Source organism: Somniosus microcephalus, chromosome 11, assembly GCF_052327205.1.
Source record: "Somniosus microcephalus isolate GS21.2 chromosome 11, FLI_Smic_1.0, whole genome shotgun sequence".
NCBI classification, from domain to species: domain Eukaryota; kingdom Metazoa; phylum Chordata; class Chondrichthyes; order Squaliformes; family Somniosidae; genus Somniosus; species Somniosus microcephalus.
Window position 1 is genome coordinate 14806803 of NC_140997.1, and position 27802 is coordinate 14834604.

General features: G+C 45.8%; 1 protein-coding gene across 2 annotated transcripts in view; it reads left to right on the forward strand.

Annotated features, from left to right (window-relative positions):
* The first annotated feature begins 4569 nt into the window (after positions 1 to 4569).
* Positions 4570 to 27802, forward strand: part of LOC147110336 (dual specificity mitogen-activated protein kinase kinase 6-like) — a 124533-nt gene continuing 101300 nt past the window's right edge. The window contains exons 1-2 of one of the 2 annotated variants that reach the window (XM_086000252.1): positions 4570 to 4915; positions 25471 to 25545. In XM_086000252.1, the coding sequence (XP_085856378.1) occupies positions 25515 to 25545 (31 nt within the window). In that variant the 5' untranslated portion in view covers positions 4570 to 4915; positions 25471 to 25514. The remainder of the gene's footprint in view (positions 4916 to 25470; positions 25546 to 27802) is intronic. The other variant, XM_086000254.1, reaches the window with a different exon arrangement.

The window sequence follows — 27802 nt, forward strand, 5'->3', positions numbered from 1 at the left end:
GCTGTGAGGAGGATGCCGAGAAACTCCAGGATGATTTGGACAGGTTGGGTGATTGGGCAAAAGCATGGCAGATGCAATATAACGTGGATAAATGTGAGGTTATCCACGTTGGTGGCAAAAACAGGAAGGCAGATTATTATCTGAATGGCAAGATTGGGAGAAGGGGAAGTGCAACAAGACCTGGGTGTCCTTGTGCACCAGTCGCTGAAGGTAAGCATGCAGGTGCAGCAGGCGGTTAAGAAGGCAAATGGTATGTTGGCCTTCGTAGCGAGAGGGTTTGAGTACAGGAACAAGGATGTCTTGCTGCAGTTATACAGGGCCTTGGTGAGACCACATCTTGAGTATTGTGTGCAGTTTTGGTCGCCTTATCTGAGGAAGGATGTTCTTGCCATGGAAAGAGTTCAGCGAAGATTCACCAGGCTGATACCTGGGATGGCAGGAATGATGTATGAGGAGAGATTGGGTCGATTGGGCTTGTACTCACTGGCGTTTAGAAGAATGAGAGGGGATCTCATTGAAACTTATAAAATTCTGACAGGACTGGACAGACTAGATGCAGGATGTTCCCGATGGTCGGGGAGTCCAGAACCAGGGGTCACAGTCTAAGGATAAGGGGTAGGCCATTTAGGACAGAAATGAGGAGGAATTTCTTCACCCAGAGAGTGATGAACCTGTGGAATTCTCTACCACAGAAGGCAGTAGAGGCCAATACATTAAATATATTCAAGAATGAATTGGATATATTTCTTAAGGCTAAAGAGATCAAGGGGTATGGGGAGAAAGCAGGGACCGGGTACTGAATTTGGATGATCAGCAATGATCGCATTGAATGGCAGAGCAGGCTTGAGGGGCCGAATGGCCTACTCCTATCTTCTATGTTTCTAGTTCAATTTACTGTACACTTAAGTGTCATTTTGGCTCAGTTGGTAGCACTCTTGCCTTTGAAGTAGAAGATTGGTTCAAATTCATCTCTAGAGCTTGAGCACATCGTCTAAAATGACACGTCATTGCAGTGCTGAGGGAATGCTCTATTGCCAGATCAAATGTTAAACTGTAAACAGTCCAGGTGGATGTTAAAGAATCAATGGCGCTATTTAAAGAAGGACAGAGGGGTGCCCAAGATCAAAATGTAGATTAACTGATTAACAGATGAACTGGTCATTGATCCCATTGCTATTTATGGCACTCTGCTATTTGTTTTAGGTCTTTCTCAGAGATGTGATAAGGAGCTTTATACCCACTGAACAGGGGTGAGAAAAATGACATAAACCACATCTGCAGCAGGAAGTTACATCTTCCTAGAAACTTTACCTTTAAAAGCATTTAGCAAGTGAACATTTTGTTTCTGGTTTAGAACTCGTAGCATCGAAATTCGATCCTTATTTTCCACTCCTTCAAATAAACCGTCTATCCACCAAATTTTCCCAAATCCTATTTCTGCCTCACTGATACATAGTTCCCTCCGTGGATTTATTCCCACAGCTTGACCGCAGTAAATCTGTTCATGCCCAACTCGGGTAACAACCGCACTGTCTTCCTCCACTCATGTCTCAAATATCAATCTCACCACACAAGATACTGACAGGAGACGACTGTTTGCACCAAAGCTATTTGGGGGCCAAATTGCCACCGATGCTTGAAAATAAAGTTGAAGAGGCGAAACTCAAAATCATTCTTTGTTTCTGGAGCAGATGCAAGTTTGTATTTCCCCGAGGCTCAGGACAGATCCCCAGCTTCCAGAAAAGACGAGTTTGGTTGTGAATATTTAGAACCTCGGAAAAGTGCTTTCCAGTGTCTGCAAGTGGAATAACATAATTCAATTCAATTCAATTTTATTTGCCATATGTAATAATAATAATAATAATCAACTTTATTGTCATTGTTAGTGCACAAGTGCAGTACAACGAAATGTAGGCTTGCGGCTCCCGAGAGTGTACATTTAGATTGTAGAAAGCTTGTGATTTCAAATAAAGCTGTTGGACTATAACCTGGTGTTGTGTGACTTCTTACAGTTAGATTAAGACATTTAAACATTCAACATTCATTTGGCTTGTAATACATTAACATAAACATAATAAAGTGCATTGGCAGATGTGCAGGCTTTAGCGTTTATTTGTGGAGTTCAGTAGGATGACAGCCCTGGGAAAGAAGCTGTTCCTAAATCTGGTCGTACGGGTGCGAATGCATCTGTAGCGTCTCCCAGATGGCAGGGGGGCGAGCAGACTGTGGCTGGGGTGGGTAGGGTCTTTGATGATGGTCCGTGACCTCCGTAAACAGCGTTTCTGGTATATGTGCTCTATGGTCGGTAGCCGGGTGCCGGTAATGTGTTGGGCAGTTTTGACTACCTGCTGCAGGGCTTTCCGGTCATAGTAGCTACAGCTGCCATACCATACTGTGATACAGTTCGTCAGGATGCTCTCTATTGTGCAGCGGTAAGTTAGAGAGGATCAGGGGTGACAGGTTACATCCCTTCAGCCTCCTTAGGAAATATAGGCGCTGCTGGGCCTTCTTCACCAGAGAGGAGGTATTGAGGGACCAGGAGAGGTCTTCCATGATGTGGACTCTGAGTACAAGTACAATTACAATGGAATGCTTACTCCCCGTCGGGACACGTCAGCTATTCTTACAGCGCCGTGTTCAGAAAGTCAATACAATGGCTTCCAGCGGCAGTGGGAGCATGATGTCCCTCAGCCGCTCCGTCCTCCTCGTCACCGCGGCGGCCTCCTCCTCACTGTTGCCGGCTCAGCTCCACGTGTGGTGGCCTGCTTCTCCCGCTCACGATCCGACCTCTGGCTGCCATGCCCGGCTCCCCTCCTCCCATCGGACTGCGAGCTTCCCGCCATGGAGCTGCCGGCCGACGTGCTGCAGCGGGTCGTCATGGCTGCTGCTGCTGCTCGTTGCGCTGCACATCGTCGGGATGTGAACGCTCCGGTCACCGCGGCCTCCTGCTCACCATCGCCGGCTCTGCAATTGTGCTAGTTGTCCTGCATCCCAGGCGTGCCCAGTTTTACCCCCGGATCGAGGCACACGAACAGAGAGGGCAGAAGCAGGTGGAGGTACACATGCATTAATTAGTTCCCGTCCTCTCCAATATTCTCAATTAAGCAGTGGAAATCATGTCAGTGTTGAGGTCTAGGGCAGTGGTGAAACTGATTTTATTTTGAAGTAGGGTAGGGCAAAGCAAGAGGAATTTAGACCAAATACTGACTATGCAGACAGAGGTGTTCCCTGGAATGGGGTTTGGAAACTTGGGATGTCTGCATGTGGTTCTGAGAAAAGTACACACTGGTCTAAATTTTAGGAACAGTCTGATTGCCCTAATATTATCCAAGGGTGTATTATTTTAGCAAAAGATCTGGTTTCTATCACTTCCAGCCCTACTGTTAGTACCTCATCATCTCAAGCTGCGGAAACAAAAACGGTAGGGCTATGAAGAAAAGGAAAATAAATTGACTGGTGGGGGGGAAAAAGCAGTCTGCATGGGTTAGACTTAATTCCATTATGGTGAAGAACCCCCACCAAATTTGGGTGTTCCTGTTGGAGTGACTCATGGTAGCTAAAAGCTTTTCCTAGGCACGCCTAGCACTGGGTGCCGAGACCCGGAGGCGGACTGACCACTATCACGAAAACTATATTTAGGTGCAGAGAAAATACACCAAGCTATATATAGGCACAATAAAAAAAAGTAACATTCCATTGCATCAGATACACAGAAATAATGCACTTCTATTAGTTTGCAAAGCTAACTTTAGTTGGAAGGCACAAAGAAATGCAACAAAATGCTGCATAACCTTTCAGCAAATTATCAAAGATTTTATAAAATACTTGTTCTTTCCTGCAGAGTATCAATGGGCCTGAACAGGCTGCGCTAAGTCCCGCCTTTCTCTGCATTGATTGGTCCAGGGTAGAGCATGACGGCACCAAGCCGGGTTCTGATTGGAGCACAGGGCTGTCAATAACGCAGCGCAGCAACGCCGAGGTAAGGCGCTAAATGTGTTTTTTTTATTCGAAGGGGTGCGGTCATATCTCTAAACTCGGCTACTATATACTTGCCTCTCACCGTCTTCGATTCATATTTGAAATTACATGTTTTAAAAAAAATAACTGCGATGTTTTAAAAATTAAACGCCGGCAGGGAACACACAACTGACAAGGCGGTGCGGCTCGCCGCCTCCCTGGCGATCCGATTGGCGGAGCGGTCGTCACGCAACCGCCATCAAGCCGTCTTGCGATAGGTCGAACGCGCCGTCAATCGCGCGGGAGGGGCGGGCGCCGCAACGATTGGTGGACGGGTGGGGCGGTGATTGGTGGTGGCCGTTGTCGATCACGTTGAAAGGGGCGGGCGCCGCAACGATTGGTGGACGGGTGGGGTGGTGCGGCTGGCAGTGTGGAGGAGCTGATTGGCGGGGGCCCTTGTCGATCACGTTGATTGGGGCGGGCGCCGCGCGATACTCCGCAACGATTGGTGGAGGGGCTGGGATGGGCGGAGGTGATTGGCGGTGGGGAGCTGTCCATCAGCTGGAGGGGGCGGAGACCAGGGCGGCAAAAAGGGCGGGCGAAGGTGAGAGGAATTTAAAACTTGTCTCCAGCGGAAAGTTGGAGCGCGAGCGGGTCCCCGCGCCTCGGACATTTAATTTCCTGAGGTAACTCGGGGTGCATTAAAAAAAAAAAATTCTCACAGGAAGGCAACCCGGCGGTTGTGTTGCCCCCCACCCCACCCCGGCCTGGGCATCCCAGACTGGCAGAGGGACAACTGGCAGAGGGACAAGTCGGGTCTGCAGCCTCCTCAGTGCATCTTCAGTCAGCCCTCTCCCCTCACTGTGTGCTGGGGGGATAAAAACAAGCACTCATGAACCTGTGCATCATTTGGATTTGGTGAATAATTTCCAAGCACCCATCATGTCTCTTTCCAAAGGTAAGTGCAACGATGTGATGCATTAATGTGCAATTGGCTTTATTTTTTGGCATGGTATTCATTAATTATCATTCTTTGCAATTTCTTCACGTTTCTGTTTGCCGTTGCTTGCTTTTTCTATATTTTTACACTTTAGCATTAAATTCTTTCGCTCGCCCCCCCCCCCCACCCCCCATTTTATTCATCATCTTTGTTTTCTAAATTGCTCGTGTTTTTTCATGTTCTTGTTCGCCAGTGCATGATTTAAAATGTGTGTGTGTCTATCTGTCTCTTGCATCTCTGTCTGTCTCTCTCTTCATCTCTGTACATACTCTAATCTGGCATCGATTTTCTTTAATTTTCAAGCTCATGCGTGTTAATTTTTAGTCAGTGACACATAAGTGGGTTTGATTCTTTTGCATGGTGTTGCATAAGATCTGTAGGAGGTAATAGGCATCAATGTACACCCGCACAAAATGGGTTATTAAAATAAATGCACGAAGGGGCTCATTATAGAGGAACTGTATATGTGCTGTTTTAAATTTTAACTGCAGCATTACAGTCTGTATTAGACAATGGTATAAAGAAAGAAGCAAGCCTGAATGGAGAAAAACAAATCAGAACTTTAGATATAAATATGTAAAGTGTTGGTTGTTGCTCTAGCAACCAGAACATCGCTGACATTGTCTCGAAGATCAGTTGCTGCTGTGTTTTTTGTGCGTGTTAAATGCGGGGGAAAGGTAATGTCTTTCAATGGGATCATCCTGAAGTCTCTTTATTTCCTGTTGCTGCTTTGTGTGGACGTACTGTAGTCATGGCTGTGAGTCAGCAGTGAGCCAAGTCAGTGTAATATTCCTGAATGGAGGGGGTGACTCATGGCTAGTGGCAAGCATAGTCACAGTCACTGAAAGGTACCCACGAGGCTCGAAACCTGACACACATGATTGTAGGTTCAGAAGGTTTCCTGTTGACTTGCTGTCTGATTGGATTAGTGTCAATGGGCACAGAAACCTAAGATGTAGCACATAGTACGATTAAAGGAAAAAAAAAGCAAGCCTTCCTTGTCAGACTTGTTAAGTTTGGCCATGATTCACACAGCAGCTTTTTTTCACTTGTCGTGCAGCGTGCAGATAAACAGCCTGACCCTTTCAAAAAATAAGCCCACATTAAAAAAAAATACACCCACAAATAAAACCTCCACAGCTGAACGTTCTTGTGTTTGGTTTATGCTGGAGATTGTTTGTTTCTTTTTCCCTCCATTTCTAGTTTCTCTCCACATTTCTATGAATGAAATAAAGTGGCCAGTTAGGGGCTATTTACAATTCTTGTTTTCACAAGAGCAGGAAGAGTCCTTGCTGGAAGGAGGCGATGTAAGGAAAGAAAGACATAATTGCATTTATATAGCGCCTTTCATGACCACCGGACATCGCAAAGCGCTTTACAGCCACTGAAGTACTTTTTTGAAGTGTGGTCACTGTGTTGTAATGTAGGAAACGTGGCAGCCAAATTGCGCACAGCAAGCTCCCACAAACAGCAATGTGATAATGACCGGATAATCTGTTTTTAGTGATGTTGATTGAGGGATAAATATTGGTCCCAGGACACCAAAGGGGTTCGTGTTCCACCCACATGTTTCATAATATTGTTTCCACTTGTAGTGCACTTTTGCAAGCCGTTAAGTAAAACACTTTTTTTGTGGAAAAAAATGTGCGGGTTTAAAAAAAAAAAACCATTAAGGTGAGGGATGTTAGTGCTGGGGAGAAGAACCCTTCCTGGATCATTGTCAAGATCAAGCACCCACCGGCAAGTGGTCAAGTATGGCATAGCTAGATGCAGAATAAAGCTGAAAGCTCCTGCTCTGGTGTATGATGTGCCTCAGCCCTTGTGGGATCTTGCTGTGTGCAAATTGTCTTCCACGTTTCCCACATTACAAAGGTGACTACACTTTAATAGTATTTCATTTTCTGTGAAGCGTTTTGGGACATCCTGAGGCCGTGAAAGGCACTATATAAATGCAAGTGTTTCTTTCTAGCCCCCAACTTCAGAAGGGCATGGCTTACTGCACTGTTTGTATGCCATTTGTGCCCACTTCCCACTTGCCTGAGTAAACTTGCTAGTCAGTGCTGTATTTGGGACAGTTTTGTGCTTTAGGGCCATACCCACTAGGTCCTAGATTGAGTCTACTCCGAACTCTCTTTTTTACATAGGACCCTTCTGGCCAACATACAGAGGAGCCTTATAACTCATAACTGGGTGTGAACTCAGTTCCCAGAAGTTAAAAAAGTGTCTAACCTCTAGAAAGTTATGGGGGAAAACAGTTTTACACAGCAAGAGGAAATGATACAGCCTCTCTGGTGTGGTACAGTATGATGTGCTAGGATTACATACCCTGGTTGGTTTAGATGGAATATTACTGTATTAACGCATTGACGACTGGGATATCTGCGTCTTTGCATACCCATACCCAATGTTATAAATCTCATCATCATGAAGAAACAACTCATGAAATAACACTGGACGGTCAGCTGGTGGCGCCGTCCAAGGAGTATAAATACTCGGGCGTGGGCCCAGCTTGTCCAGGGACATTTTGTAAGACAGGAACTAGTGAAGGACAACTAGACCTCCATATTTTGAAACAAGTTGATTAAAGCCTTGCTTTATACTTGAACCAAGTGCATAGTGAGTTTTATTACGTCGCCCACACTTAATCAATGGATGTTATTAGCATTGAGTTGCTTTTACTTTTTCAAAAATAGCTGACAAAATGATCAATAAGTAAGGTTTGGTTAAAGTTGTGCTAGGTTGAGTAATGAAAATCCCTAGCCTGTGATGCCGCATGCTCCTTCTTGTAGGCGGTCAAGTGTCTGTCTTTACAACCCTGCACTGTAAAAACAGTTTGTGCTTGTCAAAATGCTGACTTATCAGTTTTGGCATCTTCAACTCCAGACCATGCTGGAACCATCCCTGTGGTAGCACAGTGCCACTGTGTGGTCATACACAGCAGTGTACCTGCAATTCCCATCCCCCTCCCCACATACCCCCCCGCCCCCCCCCCCCCCTCGGCATCAGGTGAGTTCCCAATCTCGGCTGTGTCATAGTGGGGGAAGGTGCTGGAGTAAAGAAAGAAAATAAAGACTTGCATTTATATAGCGTCTTTCACGACCCCTGGACGTCCCAAAGTGCTTTACAGTCATTGAAGTACTTTTTGAAGTGTAGTCACTTGTAATGTAGGAAACGCAGCAACCAGTTTGTGCACAGCAAGCTCCCACAAACAGCAATGTGGTAATGACGAGATAATCTGTGATGTTGATTGAGTGATAAACATTGGCCAGGACACTGGGGATAATTCCCCTGTTCATCGAACTAATGCCATGGGATCTTTTATGTCCACCTGAGAGAGCAGATGGGGCCTCGGTTTAACGTCTCATCCAAAAGATGATGCCGCACACCCTCAGTGCTGCACTGGAGTGTCAGTCTAGATTTTTGTGCTCAAGTCTCGAGCAGGCGCTCAGGGCCGAATGGCCTACTCCTGCTCCTATTTCTTAATTCTCTAGAGTGGGACTTGAACCCAGAACCTTCTGACTCGGAGGTGAGGGTGCTACCAACTCCGCCATGGCTGACAGTAGAGGCAACAAGCATCTTTGGCAGGGAGGACTGTACCGGAATGACACTGGTAAATGCCTGATCTACGTGCCACCCTCCCTGCTGGGGCTGTTGTGTGTGGCATGAGGGGGAGGGAATCAAGGACACAATAAATAAATAAATAAATAAATGACCTTTTTATAAGGAGCAAACACAAGCCCTGTTTGGTAATTCTTCTCAAATTGCATTGAATTCCTTTGACCGCCTCTATTCCTGAGCTTGGTGTAATGCATTTGTGCGTAAAGGGACACAACTTTTCCTTTTGTAAATACAAACAGAATGTATCGTCGCCCCTCAAAAGGTGACTGTTTTTAAAAGCCCATTCTCACAAATGAACCCCTTGCCACAATTCCATTCCTCCTGTCCTATGGTATGATTCCATGGATGTCGTCAACCCTGATACCACATCACAGGTGCCATTCTTGATGTTTGAGCCCATGGAGTGAGTTACCAAGCTATTCCACTGTGACATCACCATAGCTAATAGTAAATTTGTCCTTAACCGATATCCAGACATGTGCAATTTTCAGCAGCACTGATCAGGAGCTGGAGCCCTGGATTATCTTTTATACCCTCGCGAGAGTACCTGGAATGAATTTGATAGAGAGGTACAAGAAGTATCGTGGTATATGATTCTTTCCAGACGATGGGATCACAGAGATGATCAGCAATGGTCTTTTCCAGTCCTTTACATTCGTAGTGTCAACTGTGGGTCAGTCTCGCTTCTGAGTCAGATGGTCGTGGGTTCAAGCCCCACTCCAGAGACTTGCGCACAATCTAGGGTGACACTCCAGTACAGTACTGAGGGAGTCTTTCTGATGAGGCATTAAATGGAGGCCCGGTCTGCCCTCGGGTGAACGTAAAGGATCCCACGGCACTATTTCAAAGAAGAGCAGGGTAGTTTTCCCTGGTATACTTGCCAATATTTATCCCTCGACCAACATCACTAAAAAACCCCCCAGCTTATCTGATTAATATCACGTTGCTGTTTGTGAGAGCTTACTATTAGGCAAAATTGGTTGCTGTGTTCCCCATATTACAACAGTGACTACACTTAAAGTAGTAAAGTTTGCTGTAAAGCGCTTTGGGACATCCTGAGGTCGCGAAAGGCGCAATATAAATCCAAATTCTTTATTTCTATGTACTGTTGCCCAGTGGTGTTGAGGCAATTAATGCACCCTGTACTGCTGCCCTGACTATGTAACTCGGCACCGACCAGAGAGAGAGAACCTGGCAGCGTCCTGATCTATATGGCTGATTACCACACTGAACCATTTGAAGAGAGCTTTAATTTTACAGACACACGTCGTAGGCTGCCTGTGAAACTGCTGTAGCTCAGCCTTCCTGCATTTAAAATTGTGGCTGCATAATCGGGATGCAAGTTTGCTTCACTTTCTTTGAGAAAAGCATTTACATTTTCATTGCTTGATGTTCTAGCACTTATGTTGCCAGGTAACATAACACAGCTCCCACTGCCACACTTTCTGTTGACTAAGTTCCACACAGGCCTTGGTAATTTGAGATTTGTATCTTACACCTCTCAAAGTTGGTTTGTAATTGATTCGGAATGATTTAACGCTTCATGGTTACAGATAGCTAGAATGAAAATCATGCCTCTAAAAGTTCAGATTGGCAATCTCTAGTGATGCTTAACAGTATCCAGTACTTGCTGTGTAGCCGGATTGTAATTGGTGAAGCAAAGACCATGGGGGCATTTTAACCCCCACAAAACGTCGGGTTTGAGTCAGGTAGGAGGTTAAAATGTTAAAAATCTGAATCCCGACTCCAACCCACTAGCTTCCGGTTTTAACGGAGGCGGGGCGGGCAAACAGCCTGCTCCCAGGAGGCGGGTTGGCAAGTTAAATATTGGCCCTGAATTTGCGGTCAGAGGCGGACCAAAAGAATACGCCTCCGAACCGAGAAAAAAAAAATCCGAACATACCTGGTGTCTCCGGAGCTTCGGACTCCTCGGGTCCTGGGCCTTCAGGCATACGCCTGCGTAAAGGCTCACGGATCCCAGGGGTGCATGCGGTTCGCAAGTGTCTCTGAGATCACGTGGCCCGGTCAACCAACCAAACAGAGGGATTCCGGATTTCCAGCATCCTCAGTATTTTGCTATCGTACTAGTGTTTGGTTCGCTGCCACACCTCTTCTCGGAATGCCTACCTTGAAGAAGTTCTGCTCTTCTCTTCGACGGGATCTCTGTTTGGCTCTTCAACCTTGTTCATCTTCATTGCTTTCAGTTTCTCATCTCGTGTTTGCCCAGCCCCCAAACTGGCCTTTTAATCTGATAGCAAAATACTGCAGATGTTGGAAATCCGAAATAACAACAGAAAATGCTGGAAAAACTCAGCAGGTCAGGCAACACCCGTGGAGAGAAATTTGAGTTGACGTTTCGGGTCGAACCCTTCTTCAAAACTGGAAAGAAAAGAAACTAGATCGAAGGCAGGGCTGCGATCGGACAAAAGAATAAAAGAAACAAAAGAAGTAAAAGAGATTAGAAGCTAGACGAGATGGTAATAGGCTGAGATTAGGTGTAAAGTGTACTGGCAGGGCAAGAGATAGCTGCCAGGTGTGAGAGAGAAACAAAAGGAAAGGGGGGGGGGGGAAAGGAGTGGAAAAATTACAAGAAAAAATGAAATAGGGGCCGAGCTTATGATTTGAATCTGTTTTATTTCCTGTGTTTTTTCAGTCCTGACGAAGGGTTTCGACCCGAAACATTGACTCTGTTTCTCTCTCCATGGATGTTGTCTGGCCTGCTGAGTTTTTCCAGCATTTTCTGTTGTTATAGAGGGATTCCATTTACTTACGGAATCTCCAGAAGCATATTCAGAATCCCCAAATAAATAAGAATTCACCCAACTGAAATAAAAATAAATGTTCCCATGTTCAAAATTAATTAAAAGACCCTTTAAGCATTTAAAATAAAATAAATTTTTTGAAACTAACTTTAAACATTTTAAAACGGGCCAAAATTTTACCTAAACTAATTTTAAATGTATGTGTATGTTTCAATCATTATAAAAATTTTATTTTAACATTTATTTTAACCCTTACACTGGTAACAGAAGGCCTTGTGCCTGCTTTTACCAGGCGTAAGGGTTTCGTAGGCATTCACTGGGCAGTAGTTGGGCAGCCCAACTCTTAGCCAGCAAAGTGTTTTTGCAGCTGATGCCAACCATCTGTCAATGTGAAATTTGACCGCTGGTAAGTTCTAGGTTTTCGCGCATTTCCGAGACCCTGAACTTGCGGGGCCATTCTGAGGAGCTTATGAAGCCGTACTCTCTGCTGCCATTGGCCCCGCAAAATCCGGCCCATTATAATGAGGCTGCGTGCCTCATTGATCTACCGTTTCAAATTTAACTCTGGCCAGTTGGGTTTCCCAGGCCTCCGGAAACCCGCTGACTTAATGGGAGGTAAGGACTGCAGGATCCAGGAGGTCAGTGCCGTTCCATGTACCTGCCTCGCCAACCCACTGTGATTGGACACCAACCCCCCCCCCCCCCCCCCCCAGGCCTCTGACCTCACCCCTGGAGTCGCCGATCTCCCTCCGACCGCACCCCCCCCCCCCCCCGCCTCTGATCTCCGTCCCCATTTCCCCCCCCCCCCATCACAACCCCTGGTCTCCGATCTCCAAACCACCCCCGCCTTCCCCCCCACACCCCCAGGCCTCCGATCCCCCTCTCCCTCTTCCTCGCTCTCCTGTTGCCGAAGGCCTACCCACTCGACAGCCAGCCTCTTGGCTGCGGCCGGGAAATGGACAAAATAAATGTTAATCAGCTCCTGCCGTTAAATTTGGCAGGGTTTCCTGACCTCAATCCACCACTGCCCCCCGCCCCCCCCGCTCAAACCCCGCTCCCTCCCCGTCTCTGATTTAAAAATCCAGCCCATATATCCAAAGCCTTGATACTTGCTCTGTAGAAACTGCCACAGCTCTGCCTCCTAGTATTACCGTGCCTTTTCTTTGTTGGAGGGCAAGAAGAGGAGATGGAACAGCAGTGAATCCCAACATCTCATAGCCAGGCAGGGTCAGAGACATGGGGAGCAAGCAGCAAGTCTGCCAAGTGAAGGGGAGCTGATCTGTAAATACCCTGGGCTGTACAACTGATCTGAGGCCTCAGGCAGTCTAAATGCCTAAGGCACTTCAGATAAAGGTCTGAGGTCCCCTGCACGTGCTGTTCTAACGTTGCAGCTTTACTCGTGCCGCTTTACTGTATGCTTATGTTTCCGGGAAGCGCCTTGGGGCACTTTTGTACGTTGAGATGTTATCATAAATGCAAGCTGTTGTTTGCAGAGTGATGATGAACTGTATGGAATTCAGTTTAGGTTAATTCGAGGAGTGTCTTAAATCACAGAAACTGAGGGAAGGCAACAGGATGTAATCAGCTCTGCTTGTCTGATCTGTGGGTGTGGGGCCACTCCGAAGTTGTACCGGATTACTCAGCAGCTGAAACCAGCTTGTTTTTTGGATAACATGTATGAAAATTGCTGGTAGATGGGGTGAGTTACTGTTAATGATGAGTACTAGCTGACAATGATTGCAGGAGATGAGTTTTAAGTGACAATGGTTGTGCTCCAGCCTTGTACTTCGACACATACTTTATGTTGGGGTGTGGGTGTGTGGTATCTCCAAAGCACCTTTTTGTTTCCAGTCGCTTTCACAGACTGTGTCCTTTAATAAAATGGTATGTCTTTTGTTCGAGGATAGGTATGTCAGTGTCCTAATTCACACCAAGACCTGTTCACCTATCACCCCTGTACTCGCTGACCTACATTGGCTCCTGGTTAAGCAACACCTCAATTTTAAAATTCTCATCCTTGTTTTCAAATCCCTCCATGGCCTCGGCCCTCTCTATTCTCTGTAATCTCCTCCAGCCCTACAACCCTTCGAGATCTCTGCACTCCTCTACTTCTGGCCTCTTGAGCATCCCCGATTTTAATCGCTCCACCATTGGTGGCTGCACCTTCAGCTGCCTGGGCCCTGAGCTCTGGAATTCCCTCCCTAAACCTCGTCGCCTCTCTACCTCTCCCCTTTTAAGACGCTCCTTAAAACCTACCTCTTTGACCAAGCTCTGTCCTAATATTGCCTTATGGGGCTCGGTGTCAAATTTTATTTGATAATGCTCCTGTGAAGCGCCTTGGGACATTTTAATACACTAAAGGTGCTATATAAATACGAGTTGTTGTTGTGTTTTTTGTTGAGGCTAGCTATAGTAACATTTTGTTTATCTACCCCTTAATAATTAATAAATGATATGTAACAAGGTTGGCTTGTTTCATTAAATCACATGCCCCAGCATTTAAAGTTAAGGCTGCAGGAAAAAATATCTGATTGAAGCTACTTATTCACCAACATAATAGAAGTTGACTTACTCAAAAGGTAGTTTTACTTTGGGAGAGCGATTTAGTGTGTCTCTCCCACATTTACATTAGGGGGCAGTCTCTGATATGCTGGGCTGCAGCCTGTATGAGAGAGATCGAGAAGCAATGCCACCAATTCAATGGTTCAAACACTTGAGGGAACCATTGATGAGAGGTGATGATTATGACTCTTTAAGTCACTCCTTAAAAACCTACCTCTCTTTGACCAAGCTTTTGGTCACCTGTCCTAATATCATCTTACGCGGCTCGGAGTCAAATTTTGTCTGATTACGCTCTTGTGAAGCGCCTTGGGACGTTTTACTATGTTAAAGGCGCTATAGAAATGCAAGTTGCTGCTGTTGTTGAAGGGAGACTTGAGAAGTTAGGGTTTTTTTTTGTGACTCGATCGGAGCAGGTTAAAGGCTGACCTGATAGTATTGAGGGCTGCGGTAAGCAGTGTTCCCTGTAATTTATTTTTGGTGCACGAGCCCTTTTAACTGGCTGCCCGGTGAGCGGCTTGCATGGGACCTCCAGACCGCTGCTTGGCCTAGAGGGAACGTTGGCGGTAAGGTAGATGGTGACTACTTATTTCCACTGGTTAGCATCATAGAATAGTAGTTCTTCTTCTTAGGCAGTCCCTCGGAACCGAGGATGACTTGCTTCCACACTAAAAATGAGTTCTCAGGTGACTGATGAGTCCAATGCGGGACCTGCAGTCTCTGTCACAGGTGGGGCATACGGTGGTTGAAGGGGCGGGTGGGTGGGATGCTTGGGTTGACGTGCGCTCCTTCCGCTGTTTGCACTTGGCTTCCGCTTGCTCCCGGCGAAGAGACTCGTAGTGCTCGGCGCCTTTCCAGATGCTTCTCCTCCACTTTGTGCGGTCTTGGGCCAGGGATTCCCAGGTGTTGGTGGGGATGTTGCACTTTTTCAAGGAGGTAGTGAGGGTGTCCTTGAAGCGTTTCCTCTGCCCACCTGGGGCTTTCTTGCCGTGTCGGAGCTCCGAGTAGAGCACTTGTTTTGGGAGTCTCGTATCGGGCATGCGGACAAAGTGACCCGTCCATCGGAGCTGATCGAGCGTGGTCAAAGCTTCGATGCTGGGAATGTTGGTGTGAGCAAGAACACTGACGTTGGTGCACCTATCCTGCCAATGGATTTGCAGGATCTTGCAGAGGCAGCATTGGTGGTACCTCTCCAGTGCTTTGAGGTGCCTGCTGTACATGGTCCATGTCTCTGAAGCATACAGGAGGGTGGGTATCACCACTGCTCTGTAGACCATGAGCTTGGTGGTGGGTTTAAGGTCCTGGTCTTCAAACACTCTCTCTTCCTCAGGCGGCACTGGCACACTGAAGGTGGTGTTGGACTTCATCATTGACGTCTGCCCTTGTTGACAGTAGGCTCCCGAGGTATGGAAAGTGGTCCACGTTGTCCAAGGCCTCGTCATGGATTTTGATAATCGGGGAGCAGTACTGTGTGGCGGGGACAGGTTGGTAGAGGACCTTTGTCTTATGGATGTTTAGTGTAAGGCCTATGCTCTCTGACACTTCGGTGAAGGTGTTGACGATGGTTTGGAGTTCGACCTCCGAGTGTGCACAGACGCAAGCGTCGTCTGCATACTGTAATTCAATGACAGAGGATGGGACGATCTTGGATCTGGACTGGAGGCGATGGAGTTTGAACAGTTTCCCGTTTGTTCTGTAGATTAGCTCCACTCCAGCAGGGAGCTTACTGAGGGTGAGATGGAGTATTGTAGCCAGGAAGATCAAGAAGAGCGTTGGTGCAATGACACAGCCTTGCTTGACCCCGGTCCGTACGTGAATTGGGTCTGTGGTGGAACGGTTGATCAGGATCACGGCTTGCATATCATCGTGAAGCAGGCGGAGGATGGTGACAAACTTTTGAGGGCAGCCGAATTTGAGGAGGACACTCCATAATCCCTCATGGTTGACGGTGGCGAAGGCCTTTGTGAGATCAAAGAAGGCCATGTACAGCGGTTGGTGCTGTTCCCTGCATTTCTCTTGTAGTTGACACGCGGTGAAGATCATGTCCATTGTGCCCTTTAGTGGGTGGAATCCGCATTGCGACTCTGGGAGGAGCTCTTCAACCACTGGGAGAAGGCGATTGAGGAGGATTCTTGCGATGACTGTGGCAGACAGCAGGGAGACTCCTCTGTAATTACCGCAATTGGACTTGTCACCTTTCTTGAAGATGGTGACGATTACGGCGTCTGAGAACCCCTGGCATGCTCTCCTCCTTCCAAATAAGATAAATGAGTTCATGTATTTGTGCCAATAGTGCTTCTCCGCCATGTTTTAGCGCCTCGGCGGGGATTCCATCTGCTCATGAGGCCTTGTTGTTCTTTAGTTGTCGGATGGCCTTTTCAACCTCATGCCGGGCTGGGGTTGTGCTGAGGTGGTGGCGGGTAGCATGCTGCGGGATGGAGTTGAGGACAGCGCGGAAGAAGGCCATTCGGCCTGGCGATCCATGCCAACTCTCGGCTATTCCCACTCCCTTGCCCTTTCCCCGTAGCCCTGCACATTTTTTTCCTTCAATAATTATCCAATTCCCTTTTGAAAGATTGAGTCTGCCTCCACCACGCTTTCAGGCAGTGCATTCCAGATCTTAACCACTTCGCTGCGTAAAAAAGTTTTTTTTCTTACGTCGCCTTTGGCTATTTTGCCAATCACCTTAAATCTGTGTCCTGTGGTTTTTGACCATTCTGCCAATGGGAACAGTTTCTCTCTCTCTACTCTGTCCAGACCCCTCATGATTTTGAACACCTCAATCAAATCTCCTCTCAATCTTCTCTGCTCCAAGGAGAACAACCCCAGCTTCTCCACTCTATCAACGTAACTGAAGTCCCTCACTCCTGGAATCATTCTCGTAAATCTTTTCTGCACGTTCTCTAAGGCCTTTATATCCTTCCTAAAGTGTGGTGCCCAGAATTGGACACAGTACTCCAGTTGGGGCCGAACCAGTGTTTTATACAGGTTCATCATAATTTCCACACTTTTGTACTCTATACCTCTATTTATGAAGCCCTGGATCCTGGAAGCCCTTTCAACTGCTTTCTCAAACTGCCCTGCCAGCTTCAACGATTTGTGCACACATACTCCCAGGTCTCTCTGTTCGTGCACCCCCTTTAGGATTGTACCATTTAGTTTATATGTCCTTTCCTCACATATTGGTAGAAAGAATATCACTTCACACTTTTCTGCGTTGAATTTCATCTGCCACGTGTCCACCCATTTCACCAGCCTGTCTATGTCTTCCTGAAATTCATCACTCTCCTCCGCAGTGTTCACTATACTTCCAAGTTTTGTGTCATCTGCAAATTTTGAAATTGTGCCCTGTACACCCATGTCCAAGTCATTAATCTATATCAAGAAAAGCAGTGGTTCTAGAACCGACCTATGGGGAACACCACTATATATGTTCCTCCAGTCTGAAAAACAACCGTTCACCACCACTCTCTGTTACCTGTCAGTTAGCCAATTCCGTATCCATGCAGCCACTATCCCTTTTATTCCATGGGCTTCAACTTTGCTGACGAGCCTATTATGTGGCACTTTGTCGAACGCCTTTTGGAAATCCATGTACAGGAAACTTTCTGATATCCGGCACTGACGGGACCGAGCTGGTGCCGTAATATCAAAAGTGCCGGACATACCAGAGTTAATATTTAAACATACGGAACTCAGAAGCTCCGTGTGAATCAACAAACCCTGTTGCTTAGCAACAGCTTTAAAACAGTCGGCTGTAGCTGAAGCTGTTGCTATAGCTACAGACCTTGCAGTGCTTGACTGGGGAAAAAAAAAGCAACGAGAACTAAAAAAAATATAGAAAACGGCTCCTGATTTTTGCCATTAGATCGAGTATTCCGGACATTTAACCTCCAGATAAACCAAAGTTTCCTGTACACCACGTCAACCGCATTGTCCTCATCAACCCTCTCTGTTACCTCATCAAAAACCTCAATCAATTTGGTTAAAATGATTTGCCTTTAACAAATCCGTGCTGGCTTTCTTTAATTAATCCACACCTATCCAAGTGACTGTTAATTTTGTCCCTGATTACTGTTTCTAAAAGCTTCCCCACTACCAAGGTTAAACTGACTAGCCTGTAGTTGCTGGGTTCATCTTTACACCCTTTTTTGAACAAGGACATAACATTTGAAATTCTCCAGTCGCCTGGCACCACCCCCATATCTATGGAGGACTGGAATTTTATGGCCAGTACCTCCGCGATTTCCGCCCTCCATTCCCTCAGCTTCCTAGGATGCATCTCATCCGCTCCTGGTGACTTATCTACTTTAAGTACAGCCAGCCTTTCGAATACCTCTTCATCAATTTTTATACTATTAGTTGTTGAGACAGTAACAAATGGGCACAAATTTAGGATAATGACAAAAGAATTAAAGGGGGTGATTAGAGAACACTTCTTTACCCAGAGTGTGGAATCGTTGAAGCAGATCCCATAAATCCTTTTAAAAGGGAATTTGAAAGTTGCTTGAAAAAGAGAAGGGGATGTGGAGTGAGCAGGAGAGTGAATTAGATTAGGAGAAAAACACAGGTGCAGACATCGTCCTAATGCAAAACAAAGTCAAATACACACTTGAAGTCAGTAACCAGCATAAAATAAATTTCTGTGTTAATATGTGAAAACATTAACACGGTGATAAATGAGGAGAGAAGTACCACCTTTGTGCTGGGAGGATTAGCTGCATTTCTGCTACACATGAAGGAAAAAAGAACGACTTTACACTTCATGACCTCCGGATGTCCCAAAGCGCTTTACAGCCAATGAAGTACTTTTTGAAGTGTAGTCACTGTTGTAATGTAGCAAATGCGGCAGCAAGATCCCACAGCAATGTGATAATGACCAGATCATTTGTTTTTGTGAAGTTGGTTGAGGGATAAATATTAGCTCGGGCACCGGGGAGAACGCCCCTGCTCTTCAAAATAATGCCATGGGATCGTTTACGTCCACCCGAGAGGGCAGACGGAGCCTCAATTTAATGTCTCGCCCAAAAGACAGCACCTCCGACAGTACAGCACTCCCTCAGTGCTGCACTGATGTGTCCGCCTGGATTATGTGCTCAAATCTCTGGAGTGGGGACTTAAACCCACGACCTTCTGATTCAGAGGTGAGAGTGCTACCCACTGAGTCACTGCTGATACCAGATACTTTCATCCCATCGGTCCCACTTCCCTGGTTTTTCTAATATTGGGAGTTGAAGTGTACACATTAGGCATTGCCTGCATGTATATATGTTTTGGTATTAGGAAGTATTGAGCGTCTGGAACCAGCAGTTTGCTATCCTGGAGCGCCTCTGAATAGAGAGTGATGTGAGGCCTACTCTGTTGGTGGGACTCGTGTTTAGATGAGTGCTGATGTAGAACTGGTACAGGTAATTCAGGTAGCTTATAGTGCAAAGGAAATTCAATTTTGCAACCTTTTGCTGCAGTAAACTGGACATTATACAGCTGATGTCTGGAGTCGTGGGCGTGGAAAGTACAGCATTGGTAAACATGCATTGCCATGGCAATGATTCAGTGGACCAAAACTCCCAAGTGGAAATAGTTCTGTGATCCTGCTGGAGACCATCCCGTTTACGTTGTGGGGCAGTGCTGTGGAATCGATGGAAAAAAACAGTGTGGGAAAATTGCAAACTGCAACTTTTGTTTCTGGCTTCAGGTTTTTCCCAAAAGGCTGGGAAAAGTCCGAACAGAACACCAGCGATTGAGTGCATTCCTGGCCCGCGTGGGTTTTACTCAGCACTCAGCCCACACACACACACACACACAGCCAGACAATTACCACTGATGCCTCTGGAGGAGACCTGGATAACTCACCCCTCTGGGAGGAGTGCTGCCTCACTTACCTGGCATCGCTGCTGTCGCCAGCGGTGTTACGTAAAAAGATCATCCATCTTCCAGATTGGTATTCATTTGAATTTTGCAACCATGCATCACAGCGCAATAATTCGTGCACAAACATAAAAATCTTTGCCTCTCTAGGACTAGGTGCCGTGTTTGTATGAACGAGAAGTTCTGAAGCTCCACGGTTTTTCAAATTATATATACTGGGGAGAGGAGGAGTTCAAGACTGGTGCAAACAACAAGAACTTGTATTTATATAGCGCCTTTAACGTAGTAAAATGTCCTAAGGTGCTTCACAGGAGCGTTATAAAACAAAATTTGACACCGAACCACATAAGGAGATATTAGGACAAGTGACCAAAAGCTTGGTCAAAGAAGTCAGTTTTAAGGAGGAGAGAGGTGGAGAGCCACAGAGATTGAGAGAGGGAATTTCAGAGCTCGGGGCCCAGGCAGCTGAAGACATGGCCAAACTACAGCAGTATGATAATCTTTGAACATGTTCTGTACAGAATTGCTGCAGGACCAGTTTAATCTTTTGCCTCTGTGTACGAAACATTAAACAAACCATTGTCAAATGGCTGTGAACATAGACATTTTAGGTCAGTTATACCAGTGGTTCTCTTTTTTTTGGTTGAAATCGATTAGTAATCATGGACCCCCCCCCCCCCCATCTAAATTATAATACTCATAATATGAATACTGCACGTAAAGAGTGTTTTAATAATGCTTTTAAGAAAACAGGTATTTAATTACAGATATCAGTGAGATGGGTGTGTCTGCTTCTCGCACCTATTCTGGGCACTTCGCAGCAACGGATGATTACTATTAGCCACTTGGTGCTGGACAGTTTTTAAAGCCGGCAGCAGGCTGGCCAAGGTGGGTGAGGGCACGAGCACCCGTGCACCTGCTGGGATGCTGCTGGAAGCCTGACTCACCGCCGTACTGTCCCACTGGCATGTTCTGTAACAACTGCACTGTGGGATTGTACGTGTTTAACACGTTCAGGCACGTGTTTGAAGGGCCCCGCAGACGCTCTGATCACGTGTCGGGAGGATGGCACAGGGTCGCGGCGCCAGGGAGAGGAATTGGCTCGACTGGCAGGGAGCGCTCATTGCAAAGTGAGTGAGAACTCGGGGCCTCTGTGAGGGGGCGGGCCCAGCCGTTGAGAATAATTCGCAAGAACTGAATCAGTGTCGGTTTTATAAAGAGGAGCAGGCTTGAAATTATCTCCGGTTGTGGAAAATCTCTACTGGGCCCCTGTTTGCGATCCACTTAGTTATACTATGCAGTTTGCAACAGTTGCAAAGTGATTTTTAGATTGGAATCAATGCAAGCTCCATTTGTACGAGTGTAAACAGTGTCTCGCACCGCTTCAGTATCGCACCTGCTAGAGCATAACTGCAACTGGTGTCTGTGGTAAACCACTGTTTGTATTCCACTGTGTACATGCCTGGACATGCCTCGGCTGACTCCTCCCACAAGTCCTAGTATAAAGGTGACTGCTCCCCAGCCCTTTGTATTCTGGACCGGTCGACCACTCGAGGCAGACCTTCATTCTTTTGTTAATAAAAGCCTTTAGTTACTCTCTTAACTCTCAGTCTTTTATGAGTAATTGATAGCGCATCAGTGTCGAGCAAATTTTACAAAATTCCCAGGTAGTCTGGGGACTTTTCAAACATAATTTTCCACCTTCTTAATTTTAGCAATGAGCAGACTTTTTGCTAGCGATGAAAATGAACTGGCATTTGGACGCCAACGAGTTCTGATTTCCCTGCCTAGAGCTGGGCAATTGTAACTTGGGTCTGCTCTGCTCTAAGCAGATACCTGCCATGTAATTGTGCCTCTGACCTATTTGAAGATGGACAGGTAATTGAGGCAAGTGGCTGGCCCTCCCGATTTTGCCCAGTCCTTCCTTTTTTGGCCACGTTTTTACCCTCTTCAGCTCCTGTCCTTCCTGATGCGTCGGAGATTGAAACTTGCTGTGTGGGAGATTGCAAACATGAAACCCCACATCCTGCTATTGTGCCAAGTTTGCCAACCAACCGGCCTCCCTGTAAACCACCAGTACTTTGAATATTCTGCAATTTCCAACAAAGGTTAGAGTGAGCAGATCTCTAATCTGTGAAACCGTGACATACAGAGAATAGTGTTGGGAAATTTAAATTGGCCATTGCAGAATTGGCCGTTGTTTATATTGGTGTAATTGAAGCTAGTAATCCATGGGGTATATGCGACAAACTGACCAGGAGTTTAGGTGCCCCTCTCCCCACTATTCCCGAACCAGCATTTCAGGACAGGCAAGTCAAAACTGGAGGTGGAAAGATAAATTGCAAAACTGAAATAAAGGCAGAAACTGCTGGAAATGCACAATGGGTAATTTGTTAATGGTTTGATTAGGCCTTTCACCAGGACAGTTCTGGTGAAGGGTACTGCCTGAAACATGAACTCATCTTTCTCTTTGACTAACCTGTGCATGTCTGGCACTTCCTGCTTTTTTAGGTTGAGCCAAGACAGCTGGTCTCATTAATTAAGGTGTGAGGTAGTCGTCTTAAATAAGTGCTATAAAGCCTTGTAGTGGTGGGCTAGATTTTCTGACCTTTGACTATGAATCATTGGAAAACCTAGTCCAATATTTATCTTGGATGTATTTATTTATCAATATATAAAGTAACTTTACTGGTCTCCCCTAATGGCTCAGTTGGCGAAGGCAGTGTTTAACTGGACCTTTTTATAGATCAGAAAGTCCCAGTTTAGATTCCCGCACTGTGAACATAAGAATTAGGAGCAGGAGTAGGCTATACAGCCCCTCGAGCCTGCTCCACCGTTCAATAAGATCATGGTTGATCTTCGACCTCAACTCCACTTTCCCGCCCGATCTCCATATCCCTTGATTCCCCTAGAGACCAAAAATCTATCTATCTCAGCCTTGAATATACTCAACGACTCAGCATTCACAGCCCTTTCGGGCAGACAATTCCAAAGATTCACAACCCTCTGAGTGAAGAAATTCCTCCTCATCTCAATCTTAAAAGGCCGACCCATTATCCTGAGGCTATGCCCCCTAGTTCTAGACTCTCCAGCCAGGGGAAACAACCTCTCAGCATCTACCCTGTCAATCCCCTTCAGAATCTTGTATGTTTCATTGAGATCACCTCTCATTCTTCTAAACTCCAGAGAGTATCGGCCCATTCTACACAATCTCTCCTCATAGGACAGCCCTCTCATCCCAGGAATCAATCTAGTGAACCTTCATTGCACCATCTCTGGGTAGGATATGTAGGATGCAGTCAACGGGATGTGTTGTATATTAATTTTTTTAAACTGCTGTATTAGTTGATCTTGGATGGGTGGCAGAAGGAATACTGCAGTTGACCTCTGCATCTCCAGGCTGGGGAGAGGAAAATCTTCCAGGGTTCCCACTTCCGATTTGCTTTCCAGTGACCTGTTCTAAATGGCGCTCCTGTGCGAATGTCTGATGAGGACCGGATTGATTTGGTTGTCTAAACCAACAGGAAGAATTGCCATTCGGGCAAATCGCTGGGGAATGCGAGTGGCAGCAGAAATGGTGCCTTCAGCGGAAAAAGGTGAAAAAACCCTTTGTTACACACTAAGATTAATTTTAAGATCAGGTGCGTCAACAGTCAGACTGACAGATGTGAGAACGATGAAGTATTGGACATGTAGGATGCAGTCAACGGGATGTGTTGTATAATAATAAAAAAACTTCATCCCATACACATGGCTGTAGGCATCTGCTTCCTGTAAACAGAAAAAAACTGGAGATGATGTTTTCCTATTTCCTTGAGCTTTTTATAGATTTATAAAATCTGTTATAAAGGTCTCCAGTTGAGATTCCTGTACCTCTTTTAATCTATTTCATCCTTATTTGTGAGCAGAAGTTTCGAGTCCATGGCGAGGTTGTTGGGGGGTGTTTGCAGGTGGAACTTTCTGCTCCAGTGCTGTATATTTTAGGTTTGACGAAAATTTGATGAGTAATTTACTGGCACCACGGTTATGATTTTCCTATCCGTGGTAGCTGGGCCTGGGACTATTGGAACATAAACTTATGTCTAAGTGTTAGCGGCAACTCTGCGATACTGACAAGCATGTACATTTCTCCCCCCACCCCACAAAAGTCTTGTCCTTACCCCCAAGTTCTAAATATGCTCTGTGGCACATTCTTTCCTCTCCCTACATCATTATGTTGAAATCAAAGGGCTAATTCTCTTTCCACCAGGGAGCCCTGATTCTCTGAACTGCACTCTTTGCAAGCAGGGCATCCCACTTCGAGTAGGAATTCCTCCTCGAGACACATTGCACCACAGAATCAGGCCATTCAGCCCATCGTGCCTGTGCCGGCTCTTTAAAAGAACTACCAATTATTTCCGACAAAAACTTATTCTTTTGCATGGTCTCAAAACTGTGGCCCTCTTTTTAGTTTGAAATGAAGAGGGTGAGGTGGGAAGTTCAGGTTGCCCAAAGAATGGGGATGGGGGAGGGCAGAGGTAATTTTGATAGATCGTTGAACCTCCTCCCTTGAAGGCGATGACTCTTGCTTTGGTGCACCTTCCAATATCATGGCCATGTCGCTGGTCTTCATGTGGCAGATTCGACAGTGAGCCTTTTACTGTGGAGAGCATCACAACTGAATCTGATCTTGTCTTCATCTGACAGTCACGCACTTCTAACAGGCGTCGCTGGATAATGATCACGGGTGAGAACCCTGGCTGATTTTTTTTTTTTCTATTTCACCTTCACCCGCTCCCCCCCCCCCAACCTTAGCAGTACTGCATTGCCATCGGGTAGATAAGTGCCTTTTCACAGCTACTGTTCTACTGTCCTGGAGACTTCACTTTCAATCCTTGAATATGACCCAGGAACAGTTGATAAAATAGTTGAAGCTTTTTTTCATCCAAATTCTCCTGCCGCGTATTCTGCAATGTGCACAGTAGTATTGAAAGTTTGCCAGGACAGTGCTGTACCTGGATCTGAAGCATGTTGACTACAGATGTTAGTCATAAAATTGTGCATGATGCAAAATACCAAAAGAAAGTTGCGAAGTGCACCAAACTACAGTGTCACAGATTTACCGGGGTATTGGGTATTTGTGAATTTTTTAAATTATTCATTTATAGGATGTGGACATCGCTGGCAAGGCCAGCATGTATTGCCCATACCTAAGTGCCCTTGAGAAGGAGGTGGCGATATATGTCTAAATCAGGATGGTGGGGAACTCGGAGGTGGTGGTGTTCCCGTGCGCCTGCTGCCCTTGTCCTTCTAGGTGGTAAAGGTCGCGGGTTTGGGAGGTGTTGTCGAAAAAGCCTTGGCGAGTTGCTGCAGTGCATCTTGTGCAAAGTACACACTGGTGGGGTGAGGGGATGTTTAATTAATGCTGGTATTTCACCCTTTAATATATAGTATGCATGGTTTACATTTGACGTGGGTTTTCGTAGGGTTCTTCCAGTCTTCAAAATCCATCATTGAGGTATAATTAGTAATATGGAAACACAGGGGATTTTGTGTATGTGTGGAGGGGGAGTGATAGCAAAATTTAATTAGAGGCTCCCTGCTGCTTTTTAATTTCACAATTTAAAAGCCGTCCAGTAGTATTAATGGATGGTATACAAGTCCTGGACCACATCCTGTTTCCTGCCTTTATATGTCATCTTCTCTTGCCTGCTTGTGTTTCGACAGCGCTATTCCCTATCTGAGGGGGCAGGCAGGCAAGACAGGCAGTAATGGCCCAAGACATTACCGTTATCGGTGCTGGTAAGGAGTGTATGGAATGATTTCCTTTTTATTCCTCCCCCTTCCTTCTCTCTTGTGCATGAATAGTATAGAATCTTGACACGTCTCCAGTTAGGCATGGCTGAGATCAGGAGCTTGTGCAAGGGAAATCCTGCCTCTGATCATGTTGTGAAAGAAAGAAAGAAGGAACTTGCATCTAGATAGTGCCTTTCAAGACCGTGGAACATCCCAAAGTGTGTCCAGATGTTAATGTGCTGTGTTACCTGGATAGTGTAAATTCTGTCTTGTTTTAATATACTTTTGGGAGGGAACTTTATACCATAATTGCTGAAAAAATATTTCCATTTTATATAGCATCTGATCATACCACTGAAGCACCTTCAAATGCTTAATTTAATAAATTACTTTTAAAGTACAGCCATTCTGCAGAAACAGAAAAATAAATGATTAGTTTAATCTGTGTTTATTTTGGAGTTGATGGAGGAATATTGACCAGGACACCAGGAGAACTTCCTGCTCTTTTTCATCGAGGCTCTCTAATGTCCTCCTGAACGGTCTGGCGCACAAGACCGTGCTTGAACATCCTTTCCAAAGGAGTGCAAGAAAGTGCAACGCTTTCCCAGCACTGCCTTGGACGAAATGAATATTAACACTTGCCTTTCCAGACTGCACTGCATTGTGGATGCACAAGTCAGGATGTGAACTCTTGGCCTTTATGTGCTTTCTGGTTGTCTCGAATTACTCAGTTTAATAATTGCAATTGCTTAAAAGGCTTTCGGTTAACTTGCGGTCGGAAAATGTTGCTCGCCAGCAAAGCTGTTAAGTTAAATTATAAGCTCTCAAGGTGTGTTCCATCATCTAATGCTTCTTGTGCCGTCTAGCTCTTTGTAGCCAGTGGCGGCTTTCTTTCAATTGATTGGCTTCTTGCCTATACCAAAAGGTAGATTTTTAAATTTCATTTAAAATACTGTACTTTGGAGAGATTATTCTTATCAGATTAATAATTTGAAGTGTTAAATTCAGTAAAAGTTCTACTCAGCAGGTAACTTGTTAAACTTTTACTCGAGCATTGAGTTAAATATACGTTCCAAAAAAAAATATACAAGACACCCTATCATATTTTTCCCCTTCCATTTTTTTAAGCTGAAACTGTTGAGATATTTTCAGGCAACCCCACCAGAGTCTGACGCAAATCAAGATCAAAATACAAATGATTGACATTCTTTATATTGGGGGGGAGTAATCTCAGCCTGTATATCTGAAAAGATAGTGACTGTAGCACATTTGGGACAGGATATGGACTTGCACCTGGGGCAAGTTCCTGATCTTAGCAGGACTATTGTTGGAGGCAAAGGAGTCAAGCCACTTTCTCTTCCCCCCCCCCCCCCCCCCCGGGCAGTGAGCGAGCAGGCATGAGATTCAGCCCGATCCTCCTGGAAGTCATCACTGAGCAGCGTCTGAATAAGCCCGAGGGGAAAGACTGAAGTAGCACAAATTGTGCTCATAGCTGCTTGTGCGTTATAGGTGGATATTTCCTAATAATACTAATCGTGTGTCTCCCCACACCACTTCTTTATCAAGGCCCAGGAGCACCCACAAAAAACCATGTCTCTCTCTCTCGCTCATTGTGACTGTATCATAGTGCTGTTGTTGCAGTGTTAAAGGTGCTACTAGGGTGATGACGAGGGGCTGGGAGAAGAGTGTTCAAATGGAGACCCAAAGAACGAGCGTCTCTCTCCCCGTGTTTCTTTTGTGGCGTGTTGCTGGTCCTCAGCGGGCTGTTGGAGGACCAATAAACTGGAGGCTGGAGTCCCATCTTGTGCACTGCTTCTGACAGCAACTCTCTGGACTCCGTTTAAAAAAAAAAGTCAGATCCCAGAGATTAGTGGAGGCATCAAGCTCGCCGCCTGTAAGGTAATGGGGAGAGGAGGAGAAATTCTTTTATGCAGCGAGTTGTTGTGATCTGGACTGCACTACCTGAAAGGGTAGTGGAAACGCATTCAATAGTAACTTTCAAAAGGGAATTGGATAACTACTTGAAGGGGAGAAAATTGCAGGGTGATTGGGGAAAGAGCGGGGGAGTGGGACTAATTGGATCGCTCTTTCAGAAAGCCAGCACAAGCACGATGGGCCGAATGGCGGCCTCCTGTGCTGTAAGGTTCGATGATTAACAACATGCCATTGGTGCCAGTTGCTGGGGTTTGGTCAGGGAAAAGAGCAACCGCACACTTGTGCAGAGGTAGTTTGTTCAATAAAGCATTTCCTTCTGCACCTAGCT